The sequence below is a fragment of the Talpa europaea genome (genome assembly GCF_964194135.1).
Source record: "Talpa europaea genome assembly, chromosome: 6".
NCBI lineage: Eukaryota > Metazoa > Chordata > Mammalia > Eulipotyphla > Talpidae > Talpa > Talpa europaea.
The window spans coordinates 13332772-13356197 of record NC_140072.1 but is presented as its reverse complement, the minus strand read 5'-3'; the positions used below and the strand labels follow the sequence as shown (position 1 = coordinate 13356197).

The 23426-nt window shown below is 40.5% G+C and overlaps 1 protein-coding gene and 1 pseudogene across 2 annotated transcripts in view; both read left to right on the top strand.

Moving 5' to 3' along the window:
• Positions 1–23426, top strand: part of DTNB (dystrobrevin beta) — a gene marked incomplete at its 5' end in the record, with an annotated part of 165302 nt that overhangs the window by 92822 nt on the left and 49054 nt on the right. Inside the window, 2 exons of the mRNA XM_084236050.1 lie at positions 11307–11384; positions 20555–20644. Coding sequence (XP_084092176.1) covers positions 11307–11384; positions 20555–20644 — 168 coding nt within the window. The remainder of the gene's footprint in view (positions 1–11306; positions 11385–20554; positions 20645–23426) is intronic.
• Positions 2255–2912, top strand: LOC311172488 (large ribosomal subunit protein uL18-like; annotated as a pseudogene). The gene has a single exon. The product of its transcript is annotated as a large ribosomal subunit protein uL18-like (transcript).

Sequence of the window (23426 nt, the reverse complement as noted above, 5' to 3'; positions counted from 1 at the left end):
CTGTGGCTGCTGTCTGGTCCCTGCTGCTTTTGAGGCGTGATGTGCTGACAGTGTGGTGGTGTGTCTGCCTCCTAATGAATTGTTCTCTTGTACCTGCTCTTTCCCAAAATGCTCTCTGGGATAAACTCCCTTGTCGAGAAGATTCTTTGTCATGTGATTGTTCTGTTTCCTTAGAGACAACAGCAGTTTAGAGCACTGATGCCAGGGCCATGTGAAAGAAGACATTTCTGCCGAATGTAAGGGTTTGATAGCTTTTCCTCGCCTTTATGTTTTTGCTGCTTGAGCTGCTGGGCTGCTGATGGTTGTGTCTATTTGGGGCAAGGTGCTAGAGCCTCTAGAAGTTCCCAGGCAGCTATTATAAAAATGCAAAGCCCGCCGTATCTTTTCCTGTCTGTTTAATTGTAAAAATACTCAAGAATCAGCCTGTCTTCTGTAGTAATATATTTGCTTTCATTTTTGAAAACACATTTCAGTAGTGATCAGGTCAGGAAATGACACTCATCATGCATTTCACTGATCTCTCTGTGATCAGTAACTTTTGAAGTATTTGTCATCTTTTCTCACCTGCCTAGAAATATAGGAGTTGATATCTATATGAAGTAGTGACAGTGTCCTCTCTCAGTTTAATGAATGAAGAGAACAAAAGGAAGGATTCATTGTGGAAAGATTTTTAAAAGAGAAATGGGCTGCTTTATTTCTGTGTATTTGGTTGTATTTTGTAAGACCCTGGCCTGCTGTTAAATAGTACATATTAAACTAAGCAGGACTGTTTAAGATAATTTGTTAATTATGACTTCAGCTTTCACTTCTGTCCTTTTCCAGAGCAAGAGACCTGGTGCTCTGGGTGTCTCTGGATGCTGTCTAGTGGTGAAAGTACCAAATGAGAATGTGTTTGTGGTAAACCTTTCCTTCCTGAGAAACGTTTCATTATAAGTCTTACACCACAAATGGCCGCACTGCCCGACTAGATTGAGGCCCATGTGTCTATTGACAGGTCTTTTTTACGTCAATGAATTAGTTGCAAGGCGACGGTTTAGGTTTTAGAAACTTTAAATCTTTCCTGTTGGCTAATTAATTGTAAATGACCACTAAAGTAAAATGTACTTCCTAGGAAGTACAAAGAAACCTCTTTGTAAATATGTAACATGATATTTATGCTACATTTCCGTACCATACAATTATTTTTTTAACCTTATGCTTTTCCAAAAGAAAGTTTTGTTTAACTTTTCTGCTTTGGTGTATAACTATATATAGACCTAGTGAAATAACAGGAGATAGTTGGTACATAGAAATAACTGAAGAACAAAACCTCACTCTACTTTAGGAGGATAGAAATGGTCTGGTTTTCTAGAGAATAATACAATTGTAGAGATTAAAGGCATTTTAGAGTCTACCTTAATATTACACCAGAGTTACAGTGTGCCATGATTGTGGATCAGAGGAAATCCCATATAATCCTCTTCATCATAATAGGATAATCAGGTAAAAAAAAAAAAACAACCCAGCTTCCTTATTAATTGTACATTGTTTCAATTTGGGAGTCTATTTCAATTTGGGAGTCTGCGAATAGGTTTACAGCCTATTAAATAGTGTCTGAGAAGAGAGGAGCAAATGTTGCCCTCATCTTAAAGTTGTGTCCTTCTGGGCTGGTCACCCCAGCAAAGATCAGGAGCATTTGGATCCTGGACACTGCTGTGTACACTTTTAATCTTTAGGTAAGTGAATCTTTTCTGTTGCTGTCGATTTATTCTGCAGCCTTTCTTTTTCCTGGGATCAATACCAAGAAGGACTTTTTGGAGATACTGAAATTTCAGGAACCATTTCTCTGTTATAGAGAAGGGAAAAGAATGTCACCTTGGCTAGTTATGCAGAAGGACATTCAGGATGGGTACCTGGGAGATTTGAAAATGGGTTTAGAAGCAGCAGAACAACTTGTTTGAAAGGTATGGAAGTACATTGATAGATAAAAGAATAAAGGTATGTGTCGTATGGGTTTGAACAGGTAAAAGTCCCATCTATTGAATAAAAAGAAAATTGCTGGACCCGGCCTGCAGGTCTGTCCTGCAGACAAGTTGTGGACACTGGTATCAGTGCTGCAGGGTGGGGGTTGTAAAGGTTGTCAAGAATAAGACCTACTTCAAGAGAGAAGAAGGTGAGAGAGCAAAACTGATTACTGTGTTGAAAAACGCTGGGCAACCCAGGATAAGAACAAGACCAGCGCACCCAAATACACGGTGATAGTTGGTGTAAGCAACAGAGATACCATGTGAGACTGCCGATGACATAGAGGAAGAGACCTGATCATTTGTGCATGTTGTACTTGACACTCCCAAAGGGTGGTGTGAAGCTTGGCCTGACCCGTGGTGCCGTAGCATGTTGTACTGGCTGCTGCTGGGCTTCTCAGTAGGTTTGGCCTGGACAAGATCTGTGAAGGTCAAGTAGAGGTGACTGGAGATGAGTACAACGTGGAAAACATTGATGGTCAGCCTTCACTTGCTATTTGGATTTGGGCTTGCCACAACTACTACTGGAAATAAAGTGTTGGCGGCCCCGAAGGGAACTGTGGATGGAAGCTTATTTGTTCCTCACAGCACCAAGTGATGCCCTGGTTATGACTCAGAGAGCAAGGAATCTAGTACGGGAGTACATCGGGAAGCACATCACAGCTGGAACGCTACAGATGATGTGTGTTGCTAAGGGACGATGAAGATGCTTGTGAGAAACAATTCTCTCAACACATAAAGAACAGTGTAACTCCGGACATGATGGAGGAGACATCTGAGAAAACTCCTGCTGCTACAAGAGAGAATCCTGTCTGCAAGAAGCCACCTAAGAATGAAGTTAAGAGGAGGTGGGATCATCCCCAAGTGTCTGTTGCCCAGAAAAAAAGAGCCAGTAGCTCAGCAGGCTAGTTTCTGGGTTGCTCAGGCATGGGCTGCTGAGAGCTAATGAACCAAACCATTTCTTATGGAAATTTTTCAGTAAAGATAATGTAAAAATAAACTTACTGACCAAGCAGTGGGAAAAATAAGAGAGAGAACTGCAGAACTGTAACCTTAGCTCCACCACTACAAACATGTTCTAGAAGGAGCAAGATAGTGAGCCAACAGTGCAAGTAGAGGGTGGGGTAAGGACCTGCCCGCCTGGGTGGATTCCTGCGGATGAGGCTGTTGTGGGCCAGTGGGAGAGCGACCAGCCACGGTGCCCACGGCCCCACACAGGCTGGCAGGAGCCAGGCGTGGTTTTGTTCATTCACCCTGTTATTCACCCACAAGTTTTGAGTACCTATTGTGTTTAAGCAACAGTATTATACTTTCACATCCTGTTTAGAAAGTCCGATCTAGAAAGTGTTTACTTCTGGATCTAAGTCAACTCAGAAAGCCAAAATAAGTAATTACACTCAGTGTTGGGTCTGAGCCCAGTTTAAACTTTTTTTTTTTTTTTAAATCAACAGCCTGGCTGATATAATAGATAAATTCCTTATTCAATCTGTCTATTTTGTTAGAATGAGATGAAGAATCTACAAGATTTTTTAGATTAGGATTAGATTTTAAAGCCATCCTAATAAACTTGAGAGATATTTTTGAAGGAAACACTCAAAACTAACTCACCTAGTCTCCCTGGAGAGCCTAGAAGTGGTTATGAATGGATGCTTTGTAGTCAGATGATTTGAGTTCAAATAGGCACTTAGAATACAGAGTATAATGATGTCATCAGAGAAACAATAAGTCACCCCAAAACTCTACTCTGGAGCTATTATTGTTTTACCTTCCTTTAGAAATAGCTTTAAAGAACCATAATCTAACACCATGCTGTTGGTTTTAAGTTATAGACTAAACAATCTAATAAGTTTTTCTGAAAGTGTAGCAATCAAAGGCAGTAGACACTCAAGTGTCATGAGGAAGAATGCAGATTTGAGAGCTGTATTGCCTCGGTTCCGACCCTTCTTCTGCCATGGCTTGGCTGTGACCTCAAGTATGTTACTTCAGGGCCTCCCTGGTGGCGCAGGCGGTTGAGCACCACACTGTGAAGCTGTCCACAGCCTCTGTAGCACAGGTTCAATCCCGGCTGGCCGGCAAGAATCCCACATAGCGCAGCAGACCTCTCCTGTCTTGCTCACTGCTCCCCTCAGCAGTGTATTTCATCAGTCTGCCTGTTCTGTTCCCGGCTCTGTCTCTGCTGGATCCTCTCACCCTCCCACACATGTCTGGCCTATACCCTGGTTCTTGTATAAAATAAATAAATCTTTAAAAAAAAGTTACTTCTCTGTAACATACTTAATGTAACATACTTCTGGTTTCTCCATCTGTAAAACAAAGATGATATAGTATCAAAGATTGTTGCTGTGAGGTTGAAATGAGTGAATCCATGGGGAATGCCCAATCTGAGTCTGGCATATAGTAACAGGCAGTTGGTGTTACTGATACTATTAAGGACACGCTCTTCTGTGATGAGTCTATGACTGAGTCAGAGTGTATGACACAATTGACACAGACCAAGTCGTAATGGGGTTAGGTAGCCAGAGATCTACAACTCTCTCTAGTAAACAAAAAAAAAAAAAAACAAACCTTGCTTTTGCTACAAAAACTATACCCATACCTACCAAGTATAACAACTATTAATGTCATCATGCCATTGTCAGAGAATAGTCTCACCAAGCTAAATAGGACTGAAAAATTACTTTTTGCATACTCAACAATCAGGTATTTCCTGAGTGCCCATTGCATGTTTGCTGCTGTGTCAGGTACTTGAAAATGCAGTGATTAAATAAATAAATTTCCTACAGTCTAGTAGAGAAAATAATGTAGACTGATCTAAAGTGTTTACTTTCTTTTGGGGGGTGTGGTGGTGAGCTATTAGGGGGTTGTAGAACTTTGGATTTACTGAAAACATCTAACAGGTCTTCTAAATGTCTCATCTCAAAGTTCTCTCTAGGTTCATACAACACTTTCCTTTAAAGTTTGCTTTCTAAATTATGACAAAAATAATACAGGCTGCTTGAGAAAATTTGACTCAGATTCTTTTTTTCTGTTTTATTCTTTCCTGTTCTAGATAGATAGATAGATAGATAGATAGATAGATAGATAGATAGATAGATAGATTACATGAAGCAACTTTCTGAAAATCAGGAAGATAAAAATTTCACCTTATACTTTTAGTAATAAATGAAGGCCCTGTCTCAGAAAATCCTCTCTAGGAGGGAACCCTTGTCACTGTTGGTGAGAATGTAAATCAGTATAGCCATTATGAAAGCAGAATGGAGATTACTCAAAAATTAAAAATAGAAGTTCCACATGAACTTCCATACAATACCCAGTCATCACACTTGTATTTACCTGAAAAATAAAAACCATAGTTTGAATAGTTGTGTGCACCCTTATGTTTACTGCAACATTATTTACAATAGTCAAGCGCTGGAAGCCCCCAAAGTGCCCATCCACAGGGGACTGGCTAAAGAACGGTGGAATACTACTCAGCGATGTATTAAAACAAGATAAAATCCTGACACTTGCAAGAGGGATGACTTAGAGGCTATTATGCTTAGTGAAATAAGTCAGATGCAGGAAGACAAACACTGTATGATTTCACTCATGTGATATATGTGGAGATACCAAATGAATCAACTAAATAAAATAAAAATAAACTTTTAGAAAAGACCAACTAGTATTTACCAGAAGGGAAGAGGAAAGAGGGACAAGTAAATTGGGTAAAAGGGACCACCTGTATTGGTGAGAGATGGAATTGGATTTTCAGTGTTCACCTTTATGTAGTATATACATTCAGTAGTATCCACTTGTAGTGTACACATGCAGTGATGCACACCTGAAAGATACACAAGGTCATTATCCAATGTTACATAAAGAAAAAAGAAAAATCCTCTCCAGCCTTAAAGACTACCTTTAAAAATTAATAATTACTGTTTTATAAGGGAAAATGTTCTGTAATTTCAACAAATTGCATTTCATATTGAAAACATTTTATGAGTCATTTGTATTTCCTATTTTTTAGTGTACATTTTCATTATGCCCATTTATTAAATTGAAATCTTAATAATATTCTTATAAATATGTAAGAATCCCTCATATAGTAAGGCTATTAAATCTCATTTTGTTTTCTCCCAATTTATATAATTAAGCATTTATGTTTAGCTCTTTAACACCCTAATAAATATATATACTTTTATATAAAACATTATTTATACATACACACATACACACGAGGTGATCTCAGTATTTTCCCATAGCATAGACAGATTGTCTTCTTTGTTATATTTCTTTTAATATAATTAATTTTAGAAGATTTTAAAGGGACGATGAGTTACTCATTTTCTACTCTTAGCTTAAAAACCTTAAAAGAGATTCTGTGGTAATTTTAATTTCAAGTTAGTCTACATTCCAGATCACCTACCACAATGATTTTGAGTAGCCTTGTCATAAGAGAACTCAAGAAAATGATTTATACCAGTGAGTTAAATTTTTACTTTATAATAGGAGTTGTGTCTAAACAGTAACAAGAAGTTCTGTACCTGTTATCTAAGCCACCCTCTTAGTGAATATTTCTCCACAACTGTCCTCCACCTAAAAAAAAAAAAAAAAATCACTTTATAGTGATTGGAATACCCTAACAGCCCCAATTTAAATCATGACACTCAAATATTTGCAAACTTGACATCTCACCAGAGTTCCATTCTCCTATTTCCAACTGCTTTCCAGATATCATATACCTGTACTTAACAATGGCTCTTCAACTGAATAGGATTTCAATTCTGAAATTGAACTAATCATCTCCCCCTCTTGGAAGGCATTTAGTGTAATTTTAGGATTTCAATTCTGAAATCCTATTACCCTTACCTTCTTACTTATTCTTTCTACCCCCACAATCCAATACCAAATCCTCTTTCCTATTCTTGTGTTCCATAGTTTGGACATTGATATCACCATCTCCCCCAGTAATCAAAGTAAAAATCTTCATTATTCTTTACTCCCTAATTCCATGTACTTAATCAGTCACCAGATTTTATTTTACTTCCAGAATATTTTTCCTTTTGTCCCGTTTCCATTTTAACTACCATTGTCCCCCCTCATAATCACTGATCTGGACAATTGCCATAACCTCTTAATTGGTCTCACAGCTTCCATCCCTTCATCCTGACAAACTCACTCTGCATAAACGATTTTTTTTTATAGAGGCATGTTTTATTTATTTATTCATTTGTTTGTTTGTTTGTTTTTGTTTATACATGCACTGGGTACAGTCAGAAGCAGGGAGGGTGAGAGAATTCACCAGAGCCAGAGCGGGGAGCAGAGCAGGCAGAAGGACCGAAGTACACTGCTGAGGGGAGCAGCGGGCGGCAAGAGAGGTCTGCGCGCCATGTGGGACCCTCCTCCAGTGGCCGGGGAGCAGCCGGGGATTGAACCGGCGCTGCAGAGGCTGCGGGCAGCTTCGCAACCCAGCGCTCAACCACTGCACCACCGGGGAGGCCCTAGAGTTCTTTTCAAAGCCCAACTATAATCACATCGTCTTTTGTCTTATAAATGGTCAGTGCTTCCCCTGTTGTCCACAGTACAACGTCTTAGTTTGTGGTAGAACAGGCTTCCTGTCCCTGGTCTTGTATTTTCGTTAGTCTCCTTCAAATGGCTTTGGAACTTATCGAATAAGTTAGACCCAACTATGCCATACATTTTTGGATTTCTGTGCCTTTTCTGATATTATTTCTTCTAATTAGGGTGCCCTTTTTGTTCTACAACTGGAAAATTATCTCCTCAATATTAATTCACTCTGACTACTTTTCCCCCTTCTTTCTCCCAGACAGGAATAACTGCTCTGCATCTTGATTTCTTAACACTTTGTCCTTACTTGCTCTCATTGCTCTGCATTTTGGTGATTTGTGTGCACATTGGTCTCCACTGGCATGTAGTCAGGTCGTTTGATGAAGATAGTCTATCTTTTATTAGTAGGCAGCCAGTGAGAGGGCCTTTTTTCCTTTAATTAAGAATTAACAGTTTCTCTCCAAGTCTTCTCTTTATACCAGCCTCTTCTGATTGGAAAATTACTTTTTTACCTGTATCATCTATCTATCTGCTAACTTGTTAAAAAAGATATGTCTTACTACAAAAAAAGGAACTTTCCAAATCTGTCCCAAGTGATGGTTGGTACCATTTTGGCATCATGGAACTCATTTGTACCTGAAGATACTTTGCTGAGATCCTCACCAAGGGAAGATGTAGAACATCAGGTGACAAGTTTAAGATTTCAACAGGTTTTGGATGTCAAAAATAATCAACAAAACCAATCTGATGAGTTGTATCAATTGTAAATTTCTGTAACTGATACTACTGATGTCTACTTCCTACCCCGAAGCCTTCTTTACAGCTGTCTCTTATAAGACCGAGGAAGAATTTTTTTTAAGTCAGAGTCATTTTTAGTGTATTACATCTCCTAAGACCACATCTGTGCTGCCATCTTTCATAGTGAAGGGCAGGGCTCATGGCTCATCCTGTTCTGAAGGCCCCCTTTATGTTCACAAATGCCTCAAATACACACCTGTTTCTGTCACAAAACATGTGGGAAAATTGGAAAGGGTATGAAATTTGGGGGCAGTTATAATTTGTTTACAGCTTGCAATGTAATCTTGAATGCCCAATTTTGGATATTGAAGAAGCATACATTGATATGTGTGTTTTAAGATAATAACTGAGCACTTTGTTTTTCCAAGAGGGGGAGATGATTATTAAAGACTTTCGTGACTTCCAGCCAAACTGTTGTAAGTCATGAAATGTTATCGCATGGATTAATGTCTAAGGAATTTCAAACTTTTTTTCTGTTGTCATTTTCCTCTGAGAACATCAAAAAGGAAATTGAATGCAGCAGTAAGCATGTTCAGCACTGACTGTCCAACATAGCTGCATTCCTTCTCAATGCAATGTGAACATGTCCTTATCTTATTTTGGAAATGGGTTGCTAATAATATATTAAAGAAGTAAAGCTTACTCTGTTTCTGGGACCAGAATGTTTCTGGTCCTCAAGTATGAAAAGCTATGATGCTGGATTTGTTTCCTTCATAGGAATTATCTCCTTGTTCCAGTTAGACAATTGATTTAAAAGAACTGGAGACAAAAAATTATAAAATTAAGCTGACTTCTGTGTACATTTCCATCACTGGTCAACCTAAAACAATGGACTCATTAGCTATAATTCAGCATAGCCACTAGCATTAATAGGCTTTAATAGCATTAAAGTTTATGCAATTGTATGGGGAATATAAAAATAAAATTTATTAAAAAAAAGTTTAGAGCCAAATTGAGTATCTGTCTGAAGGCAGGTAGTAAAATAAGTAATATAGAATTGAATTCCAGCCTAGAAAGTCACATTTCAATTCTCAGTGTCTTACTTAGAGACTTGTCACACAAAGGGAAGATTGTGTAACAATAAGCATAATGTATATACAGCTTAAAAATCAAGAGACCTAAATCTGTCCCCTGCAAATTACTTTCCTTCTTTGCTCCTCTCTGTTAAATGGGAAATCCTTAAAAAAGATTTGCCTTCCAGAAATGAAATTGGTTTTAAACATAGAAGGGGTGGGCATTCCTGGTGGCACAAGGGATTAAGACGCAAACTATGAAGCTCGCTGCAGCCACTGCAGCATGAGTTTGATCCCAGACCAGGGAGCTACCCACATGGCGCAGCAGACCTCTCCTGATTCACCCGCTGCTCTGCCTCAGCAGTGCATTTCAGTAGATCTGCCTGTTCTGCTCCCGACTCTATCTCTGGTGAATGCTCTCACACCCCCACAACTCTGGCTGGGGCCCCAGTTCTTATATGCATAAATAAATCTTTTTAAAAAATAAAAATAGAGGACCTCCCTGGTGGCGCAGTGGGTTGAGCACCATGTGTGCAGCTGTCCGCAGCCTCTGCTGTGTGGGTTCGATTCCGGGCCGGCCAGGGAGATACCCACATGGTGCAGCAGACCTCTCCTGCTCCCCTCAGCAGTGTCTTTGGTCCGTCTGTCTGTTCTGTTCCCCACTCTGTCTCTGGTGAATTCTCTTATCCTCCCATACCTCTGACTGTACCCCAGTTCTTGTATAAATAAATCTTTAAAAAAAATAGAAGGGGTTCAGGGAAAGAGGGGGAAAGGGGTGGGGAGGGAGGATGAGGGAGAGGAGGGAGGGAAGGAGGAGAGACAGAGGAGGAGGGACTGGTTGATGGTGGATGGACACTGCATCCCTCTTAACCTGTTCTCTAGATTCCTGGCTGCTCCCTGAAAAATTTCCCCTTGATCCTTTATTTGAATGTTCCACTAAGAAATCTATAAAATAATAAAGGGTAAAGTCCCTTAATATTCACCAAGGTGGACTAAGTATAACCTCTACAAAAACATTTTACCTAAGTAACTCAGCTCTTAAAGATGTGGAGAAACCAGAAGGTGCTTCCCACCTTTAATGGACAAATTTCTCTGCCTTTTATGGACAAATTTCTCTGAAAGGTACTACTTTCAATTTAGGAGTGGTGAGAAATTTCCTGGAAGGAATATTTAGCAACAAATGCAAGACAGAAATCCTTTATAGCTAAACCTGGTGGGAGGACAACTGAAGAATGACCGAAAGACAGAAGAACAGATTCCTTTCAGAAAGTCTGCATTTGTTCACTCACGATGGACAAATAGACCTGGAGTCCAGAAAACCAGTAGCAAAAGACCGGTCATCCAAAATGCTTACCTTCACATTTAACTTTGGGGGTGGTTGCAAAAAAATGTTCCTATTAGACTGTGGGTCTAAAGTGTCACTTCATTAAGATGTTACTAAAGAATCAATCAATAAAATTTAGTACTTAGCAGTTTAGTTGTTTTGATGAAAAGTAGGCCAGCTCAGTCTGAGGCAGGCAGTGAGCTCTAACCAAATCTCAGGAGACGTGTGCCCCTGGGTGTGTGACTGTTGTGATTCACCAAAGCACCAAACACCCATGGTCCTGTCAACACCTGAATGGCAGAGAAATTAACCAAGGTGCAAAATTCAGAGACTTGTGCTCTAAAACCAGACCCCGAAAGCCGCCCCATCCCCCCAGAGCAGTGTGTGTAGGAGGAGCCACTCCTGGCCCAGCACAGGCCTGTGGGCCTGAGACTTGGAGGGAGAGAACCCTTCTTGCAGAATTTGCTTAGGCTGGAGGTATCGATCTCTTCCTCTACTCTCCAGGGTCCCAGTGTGCTTATCAGAAATGATAGTTGGTTCTTTTGCCCTTATCACTCTTTCTTGTGTTCCACCTAGTCATGTTGGTAATTATTAATATAATGTAAATGTTTTTTCTTTCAGTCCCCCTCGTCCTCTGACGAATATCAACGACACCATGGTGAGCCACATGTCCTCCGGGGCGCCCACTCCCACCAAAAGGTATGTGTGGCTGCACCTGGCCTCTGCTCAGGGCTGGCCCCAGGAGCAGCGTCCCCAGGGCAGGCTCCAGGACCGCCTTGCTTCCTCCTCCTTTGGCTCTCTTTTAGTAGTAGTTTCTACTTTTTATCTTCCTTTTTCCCCCTACTAGCTCGTAAATAGAGCACCTGACGGAGTCTGCTTTTGAGGGGTGCTTGAGGTGAACACAGTGTCAAAGCAGATTGGCATGTTTGAAACCTTTTAAAAATAATCAACAGCATTTTGATGGTCATGAGTTTTAAGAATTTTATGTGGTGTTCTTTGAGTGTGTAAGATCAGACTGCTTCCTGATCACTCTGTGAATTGAATTAATCCCCTATATTCTCCTAAATCACCCTGTATATGATTTGTAAACATTTAAGTTGGAACGCCCGAGTCTCTCTCTCCACTATACTCAAGGGGCTTTCTTTAGAGCCCTTCAAGGACCTAGAACTGTGGACTCCTCTCTCCTCCTCCTTTAATTTACTCTTCTCTCAGGCAGGACTTAAAAGAACTATATAAATGGCTTACTCTTTATTTGATTAAGCTGTTCCATGACCAGAGCAGAAACTCCCTCAAGGGCACAACCATTAAAGAATTTTTTCTAACAGCCATCACTCAAAAAGAAAAAAAACAACAAAGACATTCCAACCCACTACCCAAGTCTTTTCTGAAGAAAACCACGCCGTGCCATGTGTACTGACTGCTTTGGGTTAACTCGGTTGTAGAAATGTCACCTGATTAATGACACCTTAACTTAATAGATACTGTGTGTGTTCCCACTGACTAAAACTCAAAGATGACTGATGCGAAGAATCATCTGTATCACTTGGTAAAAATACAAATTTGGGGGGCCTCTCTGGTGGTGCAAGGGGTTAAGTCTTAGCACCATAGAAATGTTGGCAGCCACTGAGGCAAGACTTGGATCCCTGGCCAGGGAGAAACCCACATGGCGCAGCAGACCTCTCCTGTCTCACCTGCTGCTCCCCTCAGCAGTGTATTTCCGTGGATCTGCCTGTTCTGCTCCCCACTCTGTCTCTTAGTTTTCTATGTTAAGTACAGTAGCATTCACATGCAAACCCAGAATCTAAATATCAACTCAGGGAAGTTCCCTTTTCAAAACTGGGGAAACAGGTGGATTGGTGAAAGAAGTCAACCTGTGGGTTTTATGTTTCAGCCCTGCCATGTATTAGGGTCTCAGCCCATCTGAGTTTTCTCCTTCATTGACTAGTTTTGTCACTCCATGTCACCTGAATCCCTGGGGGCCTGGAGACCGAGGGCACTGTGCACTCAGTGACCACAACTGAATGTTGCTGTGGAGGCAGTTGGAGAGCAGAGCTTTCTGACAGTGTTTTGCTGCTTGAGAAGACTGAAGGGAGCAACCAGGAGCAGAAATAATCATGGCTGCCTCTGAAAGGACTAACCTCTAGACTCGATGTTACTGTCTGAAAGCCCAGGGACCAGCTACAATTGTCAGCAACAAATGACAACTATCATTTTTGAAAATTGTTTCAAATAATATAGGCTGGATTAAGCTTTTATTTTTAAAGTCAGTATTTCAGGCAAGCACCTGCTGGGTAGAATCACCCAATCTAGAGCTGACCAGCCCAACAGAGCGGCCGGAGTCTGGTGGACCCAGGAGAGCAGCTACTTGAGGAGAGGCTGCCTGGGGACGAGACACCCTCCTCTCCAACAATTTGGTTCTTAGAATTCTAGGAGATTCAACTTATATCCAGGTTGCAATTGTGGACATTAATTGCATAGTTTGCAGACTTGGCTCTTTGTGGGTTCAGCTACCAAACGGTATCCATTTCCAGGTAGTATTGTTTACTTGCCCAAGGATTCATCCATTTTTCTTCCTTTCTCTGAATGTCATCAGACCTGTGTCTGAAAGCCAGGAACCCAGACAGTTTGCTGGGGCAGGGACTCCCCGAGGGGGATGAAGAGGTCTTCTTCAGAACTTAACACAAGACATTCATCCCTGAGTTAGATGAGAACACGCATCATGAGAAAAATGCAGGAAAAATGTGAGAACTCCAGTGTCTGCCTTTCCAGTAGGCAGTGCATCAAAAGCAGTAAGACAGGAGTCGTCAACAGTGCTGTTCCAGGCCAAAGAAAAGGCCATCTCAGGTGGAAGGGTTGCTTTGAGAAGAAAGCCTTATAAATGGCAAAGATGCTGGTGAAGATGATGTTCCTAAGAGGTTATGTTACGGAGGTTTCCCCTCAGTATTCTTTTAATATGTACATGTTGATTATTTCTGGAACTGAAAGCAAAATCTGTCTTTGTCTCAGACTAAATAGTTTCTGTAAATTTGCTTTCTTTGAAAAGAATCAGAACATTACATTTACAAATAGCAAAACAGCCTCATAACTTTAAAACAGATGCTTAGGACCCCTCCCCCTGTCTGATTTCCTCCCAGGCTGGCGTATATCCCTCCCCTGCCAGGCCCAGAATGTGAGCTGTGTTGCCACGCTCTGCGCTGTTGTACTGTATTAAGTCATCCCTGGTATGCACACACCCGTGTGGAAATGGATGCTAATGTATTTTAATTTTTTGTCTTCTAAAGCTTTAGTTTTGATTCTTTATGAATATTCAAATTTTTACCATTCCGTGGGAATTTCGTATAACTATGGCAGTAGCAAGAACCTTCAATATGAATCTTTCTGCTTTGCAGTTTAACTCTTTTAATGTCAGCTATTAAAATCTAACTTTAAAAAGTACAGACCCAGTTAGGCAAGATGAAAGAGTTCTCTCCTGATCTGCGGTATAACATTGTGCTTATAATTACCAACGCTGTACTAGACACAAAGTTTGTGGGTAGATCTGATGTCGTATGTTCTTTCCACAGCAAAAGGAAGGAAGGATGGAGGGAGGATCACCCACAAAAACAAAGGCAGAGTCAGAAAAGGAAAAGCAGAAGTGTGCGTGGGTCACAGGAGGAACTGAGATCCCACCAGGCTTCCCCCCACCTCTTTGCTGCTTTCTCTCAGTGTTCCAACTCTTCCTCCTCCTGTTTTCAGAATTTTCCAAGCTTTCCATATCCGATGCACACATGCCTTTCCCAGGAATCTTCTCCACCTCCATAGACAGCCTTGGGTCCCAGCTGTCTGGGTTGTAGCCATTCAAATGGAATCAGCTCTAGGTGTCTTTCTGTGATTCATTAGCCCACTCTGTCACGGACAGAAAGATAAGTTTTAGGCACTCACACAGCCAGTATGCGAAAGCAGAGATCTGAAAATATAAGATACTCTGATGTAGACAAGTGGGAGAATAGGATGGAACAGCACGCTATAGTGAGGGACGTGTGTTGTTTCCTCCTAAAGTGCCATTAAAATGACCGCTGAGAAATTTTTTGAAAAGTAAAAACCCACAATAACAAAGGAAAGTGGAAGAAACAATAGCAACACCAATTTGGAAGCAGCAAAGCAGAGGCTTGAGTAGTTACTGATTTCGCAGACTGGAGAAAACGAAAGCCTCAACTGGCAGAGATGCCAGAAGAAAGGCCACCCCGGGAACGAGAGGCTGTGAAGGGGGGTGTGGAGTGAGGGCCCGTAGTCTGTGTAAGAAGCACTTAGAGCCTCCGATTGTCTGCATCACTGGGCTGGTGCCCCACCCGGCTGCCAAAGAATTGAGATTTATATTTGGGGTTTTAGAACAATAAAGCCCTAATTGTCTTAATTACCTCACCCTTGGTGGACTGAGCAGCTGCCTCTCAGACAGGCCTCTCTCTCTTGCAGTATCATGCTGGACACTTACATCACTACTAAGTCCTGTCACTCCCCTCAAGCTGCCTGGGTCTGTTGTGAGGGCCATGGGGATCATGAAGATGGCAGTTTGACCAGTTGCTCTGCTTTGTAGCCGTAGAGCAAAGACTGATTCTCTCGCCAGGATGGAGAGTTTTGCTGCCATCCACACCTCAACTTGGCTCAGCTAGTTCACAAAATGTTACACCCCATTTCTGGCATCTGTTTTTATTTTAGTCAGAACGTTTGGCTGTGATAGAAACTTAGTTTGAATTAGCTTAGGGAAAACAACATTTTTTGTTTTCATAACCCCGCTGTGGGAGGAGTAGGCCTGTGTATGGCTCTGCCTCAGGGATGACCAGAGCAGGGGACTCTGCCCCCCTCCCACCTTCTCACAAAGGTTAAGTCACGCTTTCTGTTCTGTTTATGAAGATGTGATGGCACATAGCACCATCTTTGAGTGGTAACAGGTAATTCTAGGTGTTACCAATTACTGGTGATCTCACAGACAGTCACGACTTCATCCATTAGAACATTTTTACTTTCACACATAAGAAGGAAATGCAGTTTTTAGAGACCAGAACTTACCACTGTATAAATATTTCTTCTAAGATGTAAAACATGACCAAGTTAAGAGATGAGTTACCCTGTAATAGTATTAAAATAGTTTCAAGTGGGTGCCAAGGTAAAGAGTTGATCTTGTTGTAGAATGACAAAGCCACAGTCTGTGGTGTCACAGACTGAGGATGGAGGTGCTGGGAAGACTAAGAAAGGAGGCACAATGGAATTGGTCAAACCAAAAACTATTACAGACTTGGGGCACTGATTTTCTTTCTTCCTATGAAATAAGAAAGGTAGGATTTGGTTCAAAAGCAAGAATTGATGGGGCTCCCTGGTGGCCTAGAGGTTAAATCTCAGTGCCGTCACCACTATGGCTTAAGTTCCATCCCTGGCCAGGGAGCTAACCCACATGGCGCAGCAGACATCTTCTGTTTCACTCCCTGCTCCCCTTTGCAGTGTATTTCAGTAGATCTACCTGTTCTGCTCCCTGCTCTGTCTTTGGTGAGTCCTCTTACCCCCACCATGTACCTCTGGCCTACACCCCAGTTCTTCTATGCAAAAAAAAAAAAGAAAAGAAAAGAAAGCAAGAATTGATAAGGAAGGGTTTCAGCATGGACATGAACAACTAGCTTGAATGATTTCTTCATGGAAATCTCTCCCTGGCAACACAGGAGTTATTTTTTTCCTCCAATCCTATTTTGAATGCCAGAAAAGCCGAGTAATTGAAAATTAACACATAGTCTTCGGGAACTGCAGGGTCCTCTGTGTTGGCAGATTTTCAAAGTCCATCTGATGGCCTGGGCAGATTGCCAGTTTTCAACTGCTTCTGGGTTGGTATTAAATTCCATTTCCATTCAAGCATTTAAGGTAAACCCCTCAGCAATTCTAACTCAGGTTAGTACAAACAAAAACCTTGAGTATTTCCAAGTCCATACTTTAAAATCTTAGTTTGAAAAATTGAAGCTGACAGAAGTATGGTAACTAATAGTTTCCTCCCCTCATTGGACTGAGGCCCAAAGTCTTGAGCATGAGCAAGAATCACATCCATCATGGACTGTCAGAGCAGAGTGAAAGAAGGAGCAGGTTTGGGGAGAAAGACTGTCAATCTGGTATTATGTGTTTCAGCTTGAGATCTGAGCGGGCTCCTGGGAGTGGAGACAGGCTCTGTGGGCTTTGGATATGGGGGTTCGAGGAAGAGGGCTTATCGTTCTCCAGGCTAGGAAACAAATGAAGAAGACCCTGTGATTACCCAGACTTGCTGCCTGGCCATTTGTGAAACTCCAGTGCAGGATACAAGCAAAGTCAGTCTTGCTAAGAATGAGACAAAGACTAGAGTTCAGGGAGGCTGGGGTTTGCTGAGTTGACATTGATATGGTAGGAAAGGAAGCATGTAGGGAAGTGTGGAGACAACCCCCTCAGTCTGCACAGAGGTGCCTTGTGTTGTTAGTTGAAAATTGAGCTACATATGCATGGACTGAGATTTCATAAAACCAGCAAAGAACTACTGGGAAAGAACCTTTCCTGGGGATATGAAAGTGGATCCAGTTGTCTGAATTCCAACTAACCAGAGTAGAAAGACCATTGAACACGGATAGCCCTGGAAAAATACTCTAGATCTACACTGATAAAGCTTTAACAGCAAACCTGAAAAGGGTCAATTTGTCCACAGGTAAACTAACCAACTACCAGATTCTTTAGAGGGAGATGTTTTCATGTAACAAAATAATAGTCACAATTTCTATTATCCAGTAAAAAACTAGAAGATTTAGGAAGAAAGCAGGAGAAAAGTAGTCAATATAAACAGAGCCAGAAATACAGACATGTTATAATTAGCAGATGTAGGTTTAAAAAATGTGAGAGGTAAACATCAAAAATATAAAGGAAATAGGAAACATAAGGAGAAAAATGAAAGGAAAAAGAACCAAGTGTAAATGTAATTGGAACTTTCTGCATTTATATAGTCTACCTCAATAAAAAGATTTAAATGAAAAAGTAAAACTTCTCAAGTTGAAAGGAATAATGCCTGAGGTGAAAAATTCATTGAACTTAATAGTAGATCAGAAATTGCAGAAGAAAAGCCCACTGAACTTTAAGTAACACAAACTACCCAAAAATGAGGCACACGGAGGAAAATGGTAGAAAGCAAACAGAGCTTCATTGACTCCTGAACAATATCAAGCAGTCTAACAGAGGAGGGAGAAAATATTTAAAGAAATAATTTTTCCAAATTGGAAAAAAAAAAAGAAAACTATAAGCCTACAAATTCAAGAAGCTCAATAAACTGTAAGCAGGATAAACACAGAGAAAAACAGACCAAGAGACATGACAATCAAATTTTGAAAAAATAACAATAAAGAAGATATTTAAAGCAGTTGGGGGGAGACATATTAAATATAAGGAAGCAAAAATAAGATTATTCAAAGACTTCTCGTTAAAAACACTGAGCTAGAAGAAAATGGAAAGACATCTGAAAGTACTGAAAGAACTTATTATTCTTGTTTCTAAAGGGTGCACATTTCCTAGCTCTATCCACTGAAAAATCCTAGAAGCAGTGACATCCAGAAGCAGTGAGCATACAGGTACCCTGACTATGGTCTCTACATACTCTTTCCCAGCACAGAGAAACTGGAATCCCTCAGGGAATGGTTGATGCCAAGTGTGAGACAGGACATGTATAAGACAGAACAATCTGAGCATCCAGAAGATGACTGCAGGGGATTGAATGAGATACACAGAAATCTATCCATTCATAACGATACTGAAGAAAACTCCATGGTAACCATCAGAGGTTGCTAGGTTGCTAACTCATCTCTCTGGAATTTGTTAAATAAAATCATGTCAATTTAGTTGCGAAATGTGCTCTTTGAGGTACAAGCTAATGTGGGGACCAGGTGAGAGTTGCCCTCCGACCATCCTGGCCCAGCCCCCCATTTTACAGCTCTGGGGCTGTGCACATGTAGCTGTCTGCTGCTGTCGTGGGCTGCCCAGAGGGTAGAACTGGAGACAGAGCAATCTGGGGAGGGAAAAAATTTTTATTTTTGAATCAAGTATTTGTTTAACCTTTGCTGAATGAACAGTGTTTCTAGATAAACAGATGAAGCTGGTAGATTGCAGAAATTGCAAAAAAGATGATAAAATTGGGAAAACCAACATTTGGCAACTCCTAATGAAATAGTGACTCTAAGCAAAAATCTTCAGTAAATACTGAAACCTTTAGGTGAAAGTCGGTAAGAGATTTTATAATAGAGATATAACCAATGACATCAGAATCCACATTTACATTTCATTCTATTACATGCCTCCTATTTGATTAATAAGTGTACCTTATTACCCATGATGAATTCTAGTTCTTTCTCAAAAACAAAAGTAAAAACTTTAATCAAGCATCTAGATCTAACCACAGGGGATAGAAAAACAAATGATACCACAGGAAACAGTCAAATCCAGAATGTAAAGTATGCTACAGAGAAACCTGTTTTCTTCACAAATAAATGACATGAGAGAAACAGGGAAAAGGAAGAACAGTTACAGATTAAAATAAGAAACATACCAACAAACAAAAAACCCCAAATCAACCAACTGCAAAGAGTGGACCTTGTTTAGATCTTGACTTTAACTATGAAAAGATGTTTTTTAAAGATTTGAGGAAATTTTCAGATGGACTGAGGTTTGAGAGTTTTTGTTAATTTTTTCAGATGTGGTAATGGCATTGAGGTTATGTAAATGTTTTTCACTCTCTGATAAGGTACAGGCTCAATTATTCCTGGGTGAAATAATAAATTGCCACCCTTCCGGCATAAAAAGTTGGGGGAGAAAGAATAGGTGAAACACATGAACAGAATGTTGATTTTTTAAAAGATTTTATTTTAGTTATGCATGCAAGAACTGGGGTGCAAACCAGAGGTACAGGGAATGAGAGGATTCACTAGAGATAGTGTGGGGAGCAGAAGAGGTAGACTGAAATACACTGCTGAGGGGAGCAGTGGGCAAGACAGGAGAGGTCTGCCACGCCATATGGGTCAGCTCCCTGGCAGGGGCTCGAACTCGTGCTACAGTGGCTGCGGACAGCTTCATAGTGCTGATACTTATGATGCGCCACCAGGGAGGCCCAGTATGTTGATTTTTGCTGAAGTTTGGTTATGGGTATATGAGAGGCAGTCATTAAAATGCTCTATTTTGTGCATGTTTTAACATTTCTATAATTAAATGTTTCAAAAAGAAGGTCATGTCTTAAGGACTGTCAATGAATCTATCAGAAATCTCGCTCGGAATGTGTACAGTGTAGTCTTACAATTAGGTATAATTCTAACAAGTTTGCTTGACGTACCGATTTTATATGGAAGAAAGTAGAAAGATGCTGAAGACAGTATCCTTATACAAATAAGGAAGGTTATACTGTGTCATAAGGTCACACTGAAAACTCTTACATGTAGACAGAAGCTGTGAACACATGAGGGGGGCCACTTGCTGATGTGACGTTGGCCCTCTCTGCTTCGGTTTTCCTGGCCGGGGCCATTCCCTCCCAGGACCCAGAATCTGGACAGAACTGGTTGGGCAAAGCTCCAGGTGACTCCTCCTTGGTTTCTTGTTCTCAAGGGCTATAGACTCAGTAGGCCAGAGCCGTCTCTAGAAGGACTCTTTTTGTTCAGAGAATCTGTGAAATGTATTTGCTATGGTCTAATATCATATGTTCCATTAGGCATTGTGGTTTTTTTTTTAAATTGTTTTCCTTATCATGATTTGTTATTATTTTCTATTTTTCTTTAAAGTTGCCCATTTTAATCCATGTTCATCTCTCGCTCTGTATGTGTTTGTGTCGTGCTTGCTGTCTTTGCCTCCATTGTTCCCAGGTTACAGTATAGCCAGTGTGAGACAGGACACTGGGCCGATGAGCATGCGCTGATTGCCTCCTATGTGGCCCGTCTGCAGCACTGTGCACGGTCAGTGGTAGAGCAGCGGTGACAGGCGGGCAGCCAAGGGCTGATGGCGGGGAGGGAGAGCTGCGTTACCAGGGTGCCCGTTGGAAGAGCTCTGCATGTGGGGTTTTTCTTGAGAAGCTACCAACTATGCTTGGCAGAGTTTAAATAATTGCTGAAACATTCACTGCTGAAGAAGAAGGAGCCTTGCCAAGGCCAGACACGCACCAAAGCATATAGTTGAAAGTTCTCCACTTTCTTTAGCTTACACCTAAAAAGCATATAAGCCTCAGACAAATGTGCAGTCCCAAAGATGTACGTTCACTGAGGTATTCGATGCAACCTCTTCCTGTTCATTCTTACCTAATAATGAAATCTTCCTATTGACCTTCAAAGCTGAAGGTTAATCAGTCCGCAGATACTTCATTTTATCTAATCGGGGGGCTTTAATACCATCACCCTATTATAACTTCACCATTGTCTCTTTTCCCCAATTGTTGTGTTATTGTAGATTATTTAGTGGTTATCAATAGTGGTATTGAATCATTATTACCTGAGGCTTTTTCCCCAAACTATATATACCTCCTCAGATGATAACCCTTACATACCCTTTCCCTGAAAACTACTGTGGTGGTAACTTGCTATTAATATAGGAATATGACTGGTCCCTCAATGGGTTAGGATGGGAGAATGCTTGATAATTGCTAACTACAACAAAGTTAACCCTTTGGTGTTAACCAAAGTGCTATTATACTCAGGTAGATTCAAAGCTATCTGCCTACTCCATGCCCACCCCACCACCATTCTACAGGAAAAATCGCAGGTAAAGTTTGAATAACCTAAAGCCATTCCTCCCCTCTATATAGCAGCCGAGAATATGCCAGACTACTTGAGATTCTTATCCTTAGTGAGAAAACCATAATTTATAAACTAAACACATGAGAAGCTGGAGACTTAAATCTTCATCTAAGTTTTGTCCATAACATGCCATGGCTATATTGGAAGGTTATTTGACCATCCTCATGCTAACAGAATAATAAATTAATAATATCTCTCTCTCTCTCTCTCTCTCTCTCTCTCTCTCTATATATATATATATATATATATATCATATATATGTGAAAAGGAATATTTTTATTATACTCAATACATTTTCCCATGGTTTTCCTACTATGACTAAATAGATTGTTATTTATTACTTTCTAGTATTTTCAAAGGTTTAGAGAAACTTTAGGTTCTTCTACCTCTTAAATATGCTTGATCAGCATATCCTGTGGGAAGGAAAGAAGGGTCTAATAATTGTCCATCCTATCACAGATTGTCTCCTTATCCAACTGATGACTTCTGTGCACTCTGCCCCAGCCCCTGTCCTGCCCAGACCTGGCAGGACAGCTTACTTATTATCAGTAGGGCAATTGTCCAAGTGATTAAACTTTCCATGGGGAAAATAGCAGCAGAATGTTAGGCTATTACCCTATATCTCATTATAAGAAGACTTATGGTAGATTTAGTCAAGATCCTCAAGTCTCATGCTTAAGAATTGGCTCCCTGAGCAAGAATTGTGGCCAGGAGCCCTGGGAGAACATGAGGATAGGTGAGTACTGCATCTCTTCTTCATTTATAGTCTAAGGTACTGAGCTTCATACATGAAATAGTCACAAATTTTCTGGTTAATTCTAGAAATGAAAATCAGCTCAAGCAGAAGAATAAGGAACCATTCTAATTCCCTGGCAATTTTCATTGACCTTAAACCTATCATCAACATACATAAAGTTCTAGTTTTTGGCTAGAAAGCATAACTAATTAAAGCAACCAAATCATCCGTGGTGTGCAGGTGTAAATGACAAATGGGCTTAACCTTCCTATGGAGATGGAATGTGATGGATAAGGAGGAGTTCTTTGGCACAAAGGAACCTATTGTATTCCTTGCCAAAAAACAGGTCAGCCACTTTAGGTCCCACTTCTTAGGCTGCCAGTCCCTTCATAATATTAACAACTTGTATTGTTAATGTTCATTTTTGCTTTGTTTCAAAGGTAAGGGTAGTTTTCCTATTTCAGACAAACACATTTACAGAAAAAAATTTAGTTTAGCCCTGACTTAGGGCATTGACCCTAAGGTATTAAAATTGTTTTTCACTATGTGATAAATATACAAATAACATGTTCTTATGACAAATTAACTTTTGAGAGAGTGATTATACATGCAGGAGACTGACATTTACAAACCTAAAATTATAAAGTATTGAGAAGTAGCATAGGCAGAAGATTTAAAGCACATCTTACAAAAAAAAAAAAGAAAGAAAGAAATCCCTCCTAGAAGAAAAAACAAGTTAAACTTCAAGGATTAAACACAAATATGGAAATATAGAAAAGTGAAAACATAATCTAGGAAAAATACAGTGGATTCCTATGGAAAGCTGTATGGAGATTTCTTGACCTACTAAAGATAGAGCTTCCATATGATCCAGCAACTCCACTCCTAGGTATTTACCCAAAGGACACAGAAACATTAATTCAAAGGGAAACCTGCATCCCTATGTTTATAGCAGCACTATTTACAATAGCTAAGCTATGGAAACAACCCAAATGCCCAAAAATAGATGACTGGATCAAGAAGATGTGGTACATATACACCATGGAATATTACTCAGCAATCAGAAAAGATAAACTTGTGCAATTTGCAGCAACATGGATGACACTGGAAGGGATCATGCTCAGCGAAATAAGCCAGAAAGAAAAAGAAAAATACCGGATGGAGACCACTCATAGCAGGAATTTAGAAAACTTAAATAAGGGACCAGGAAAA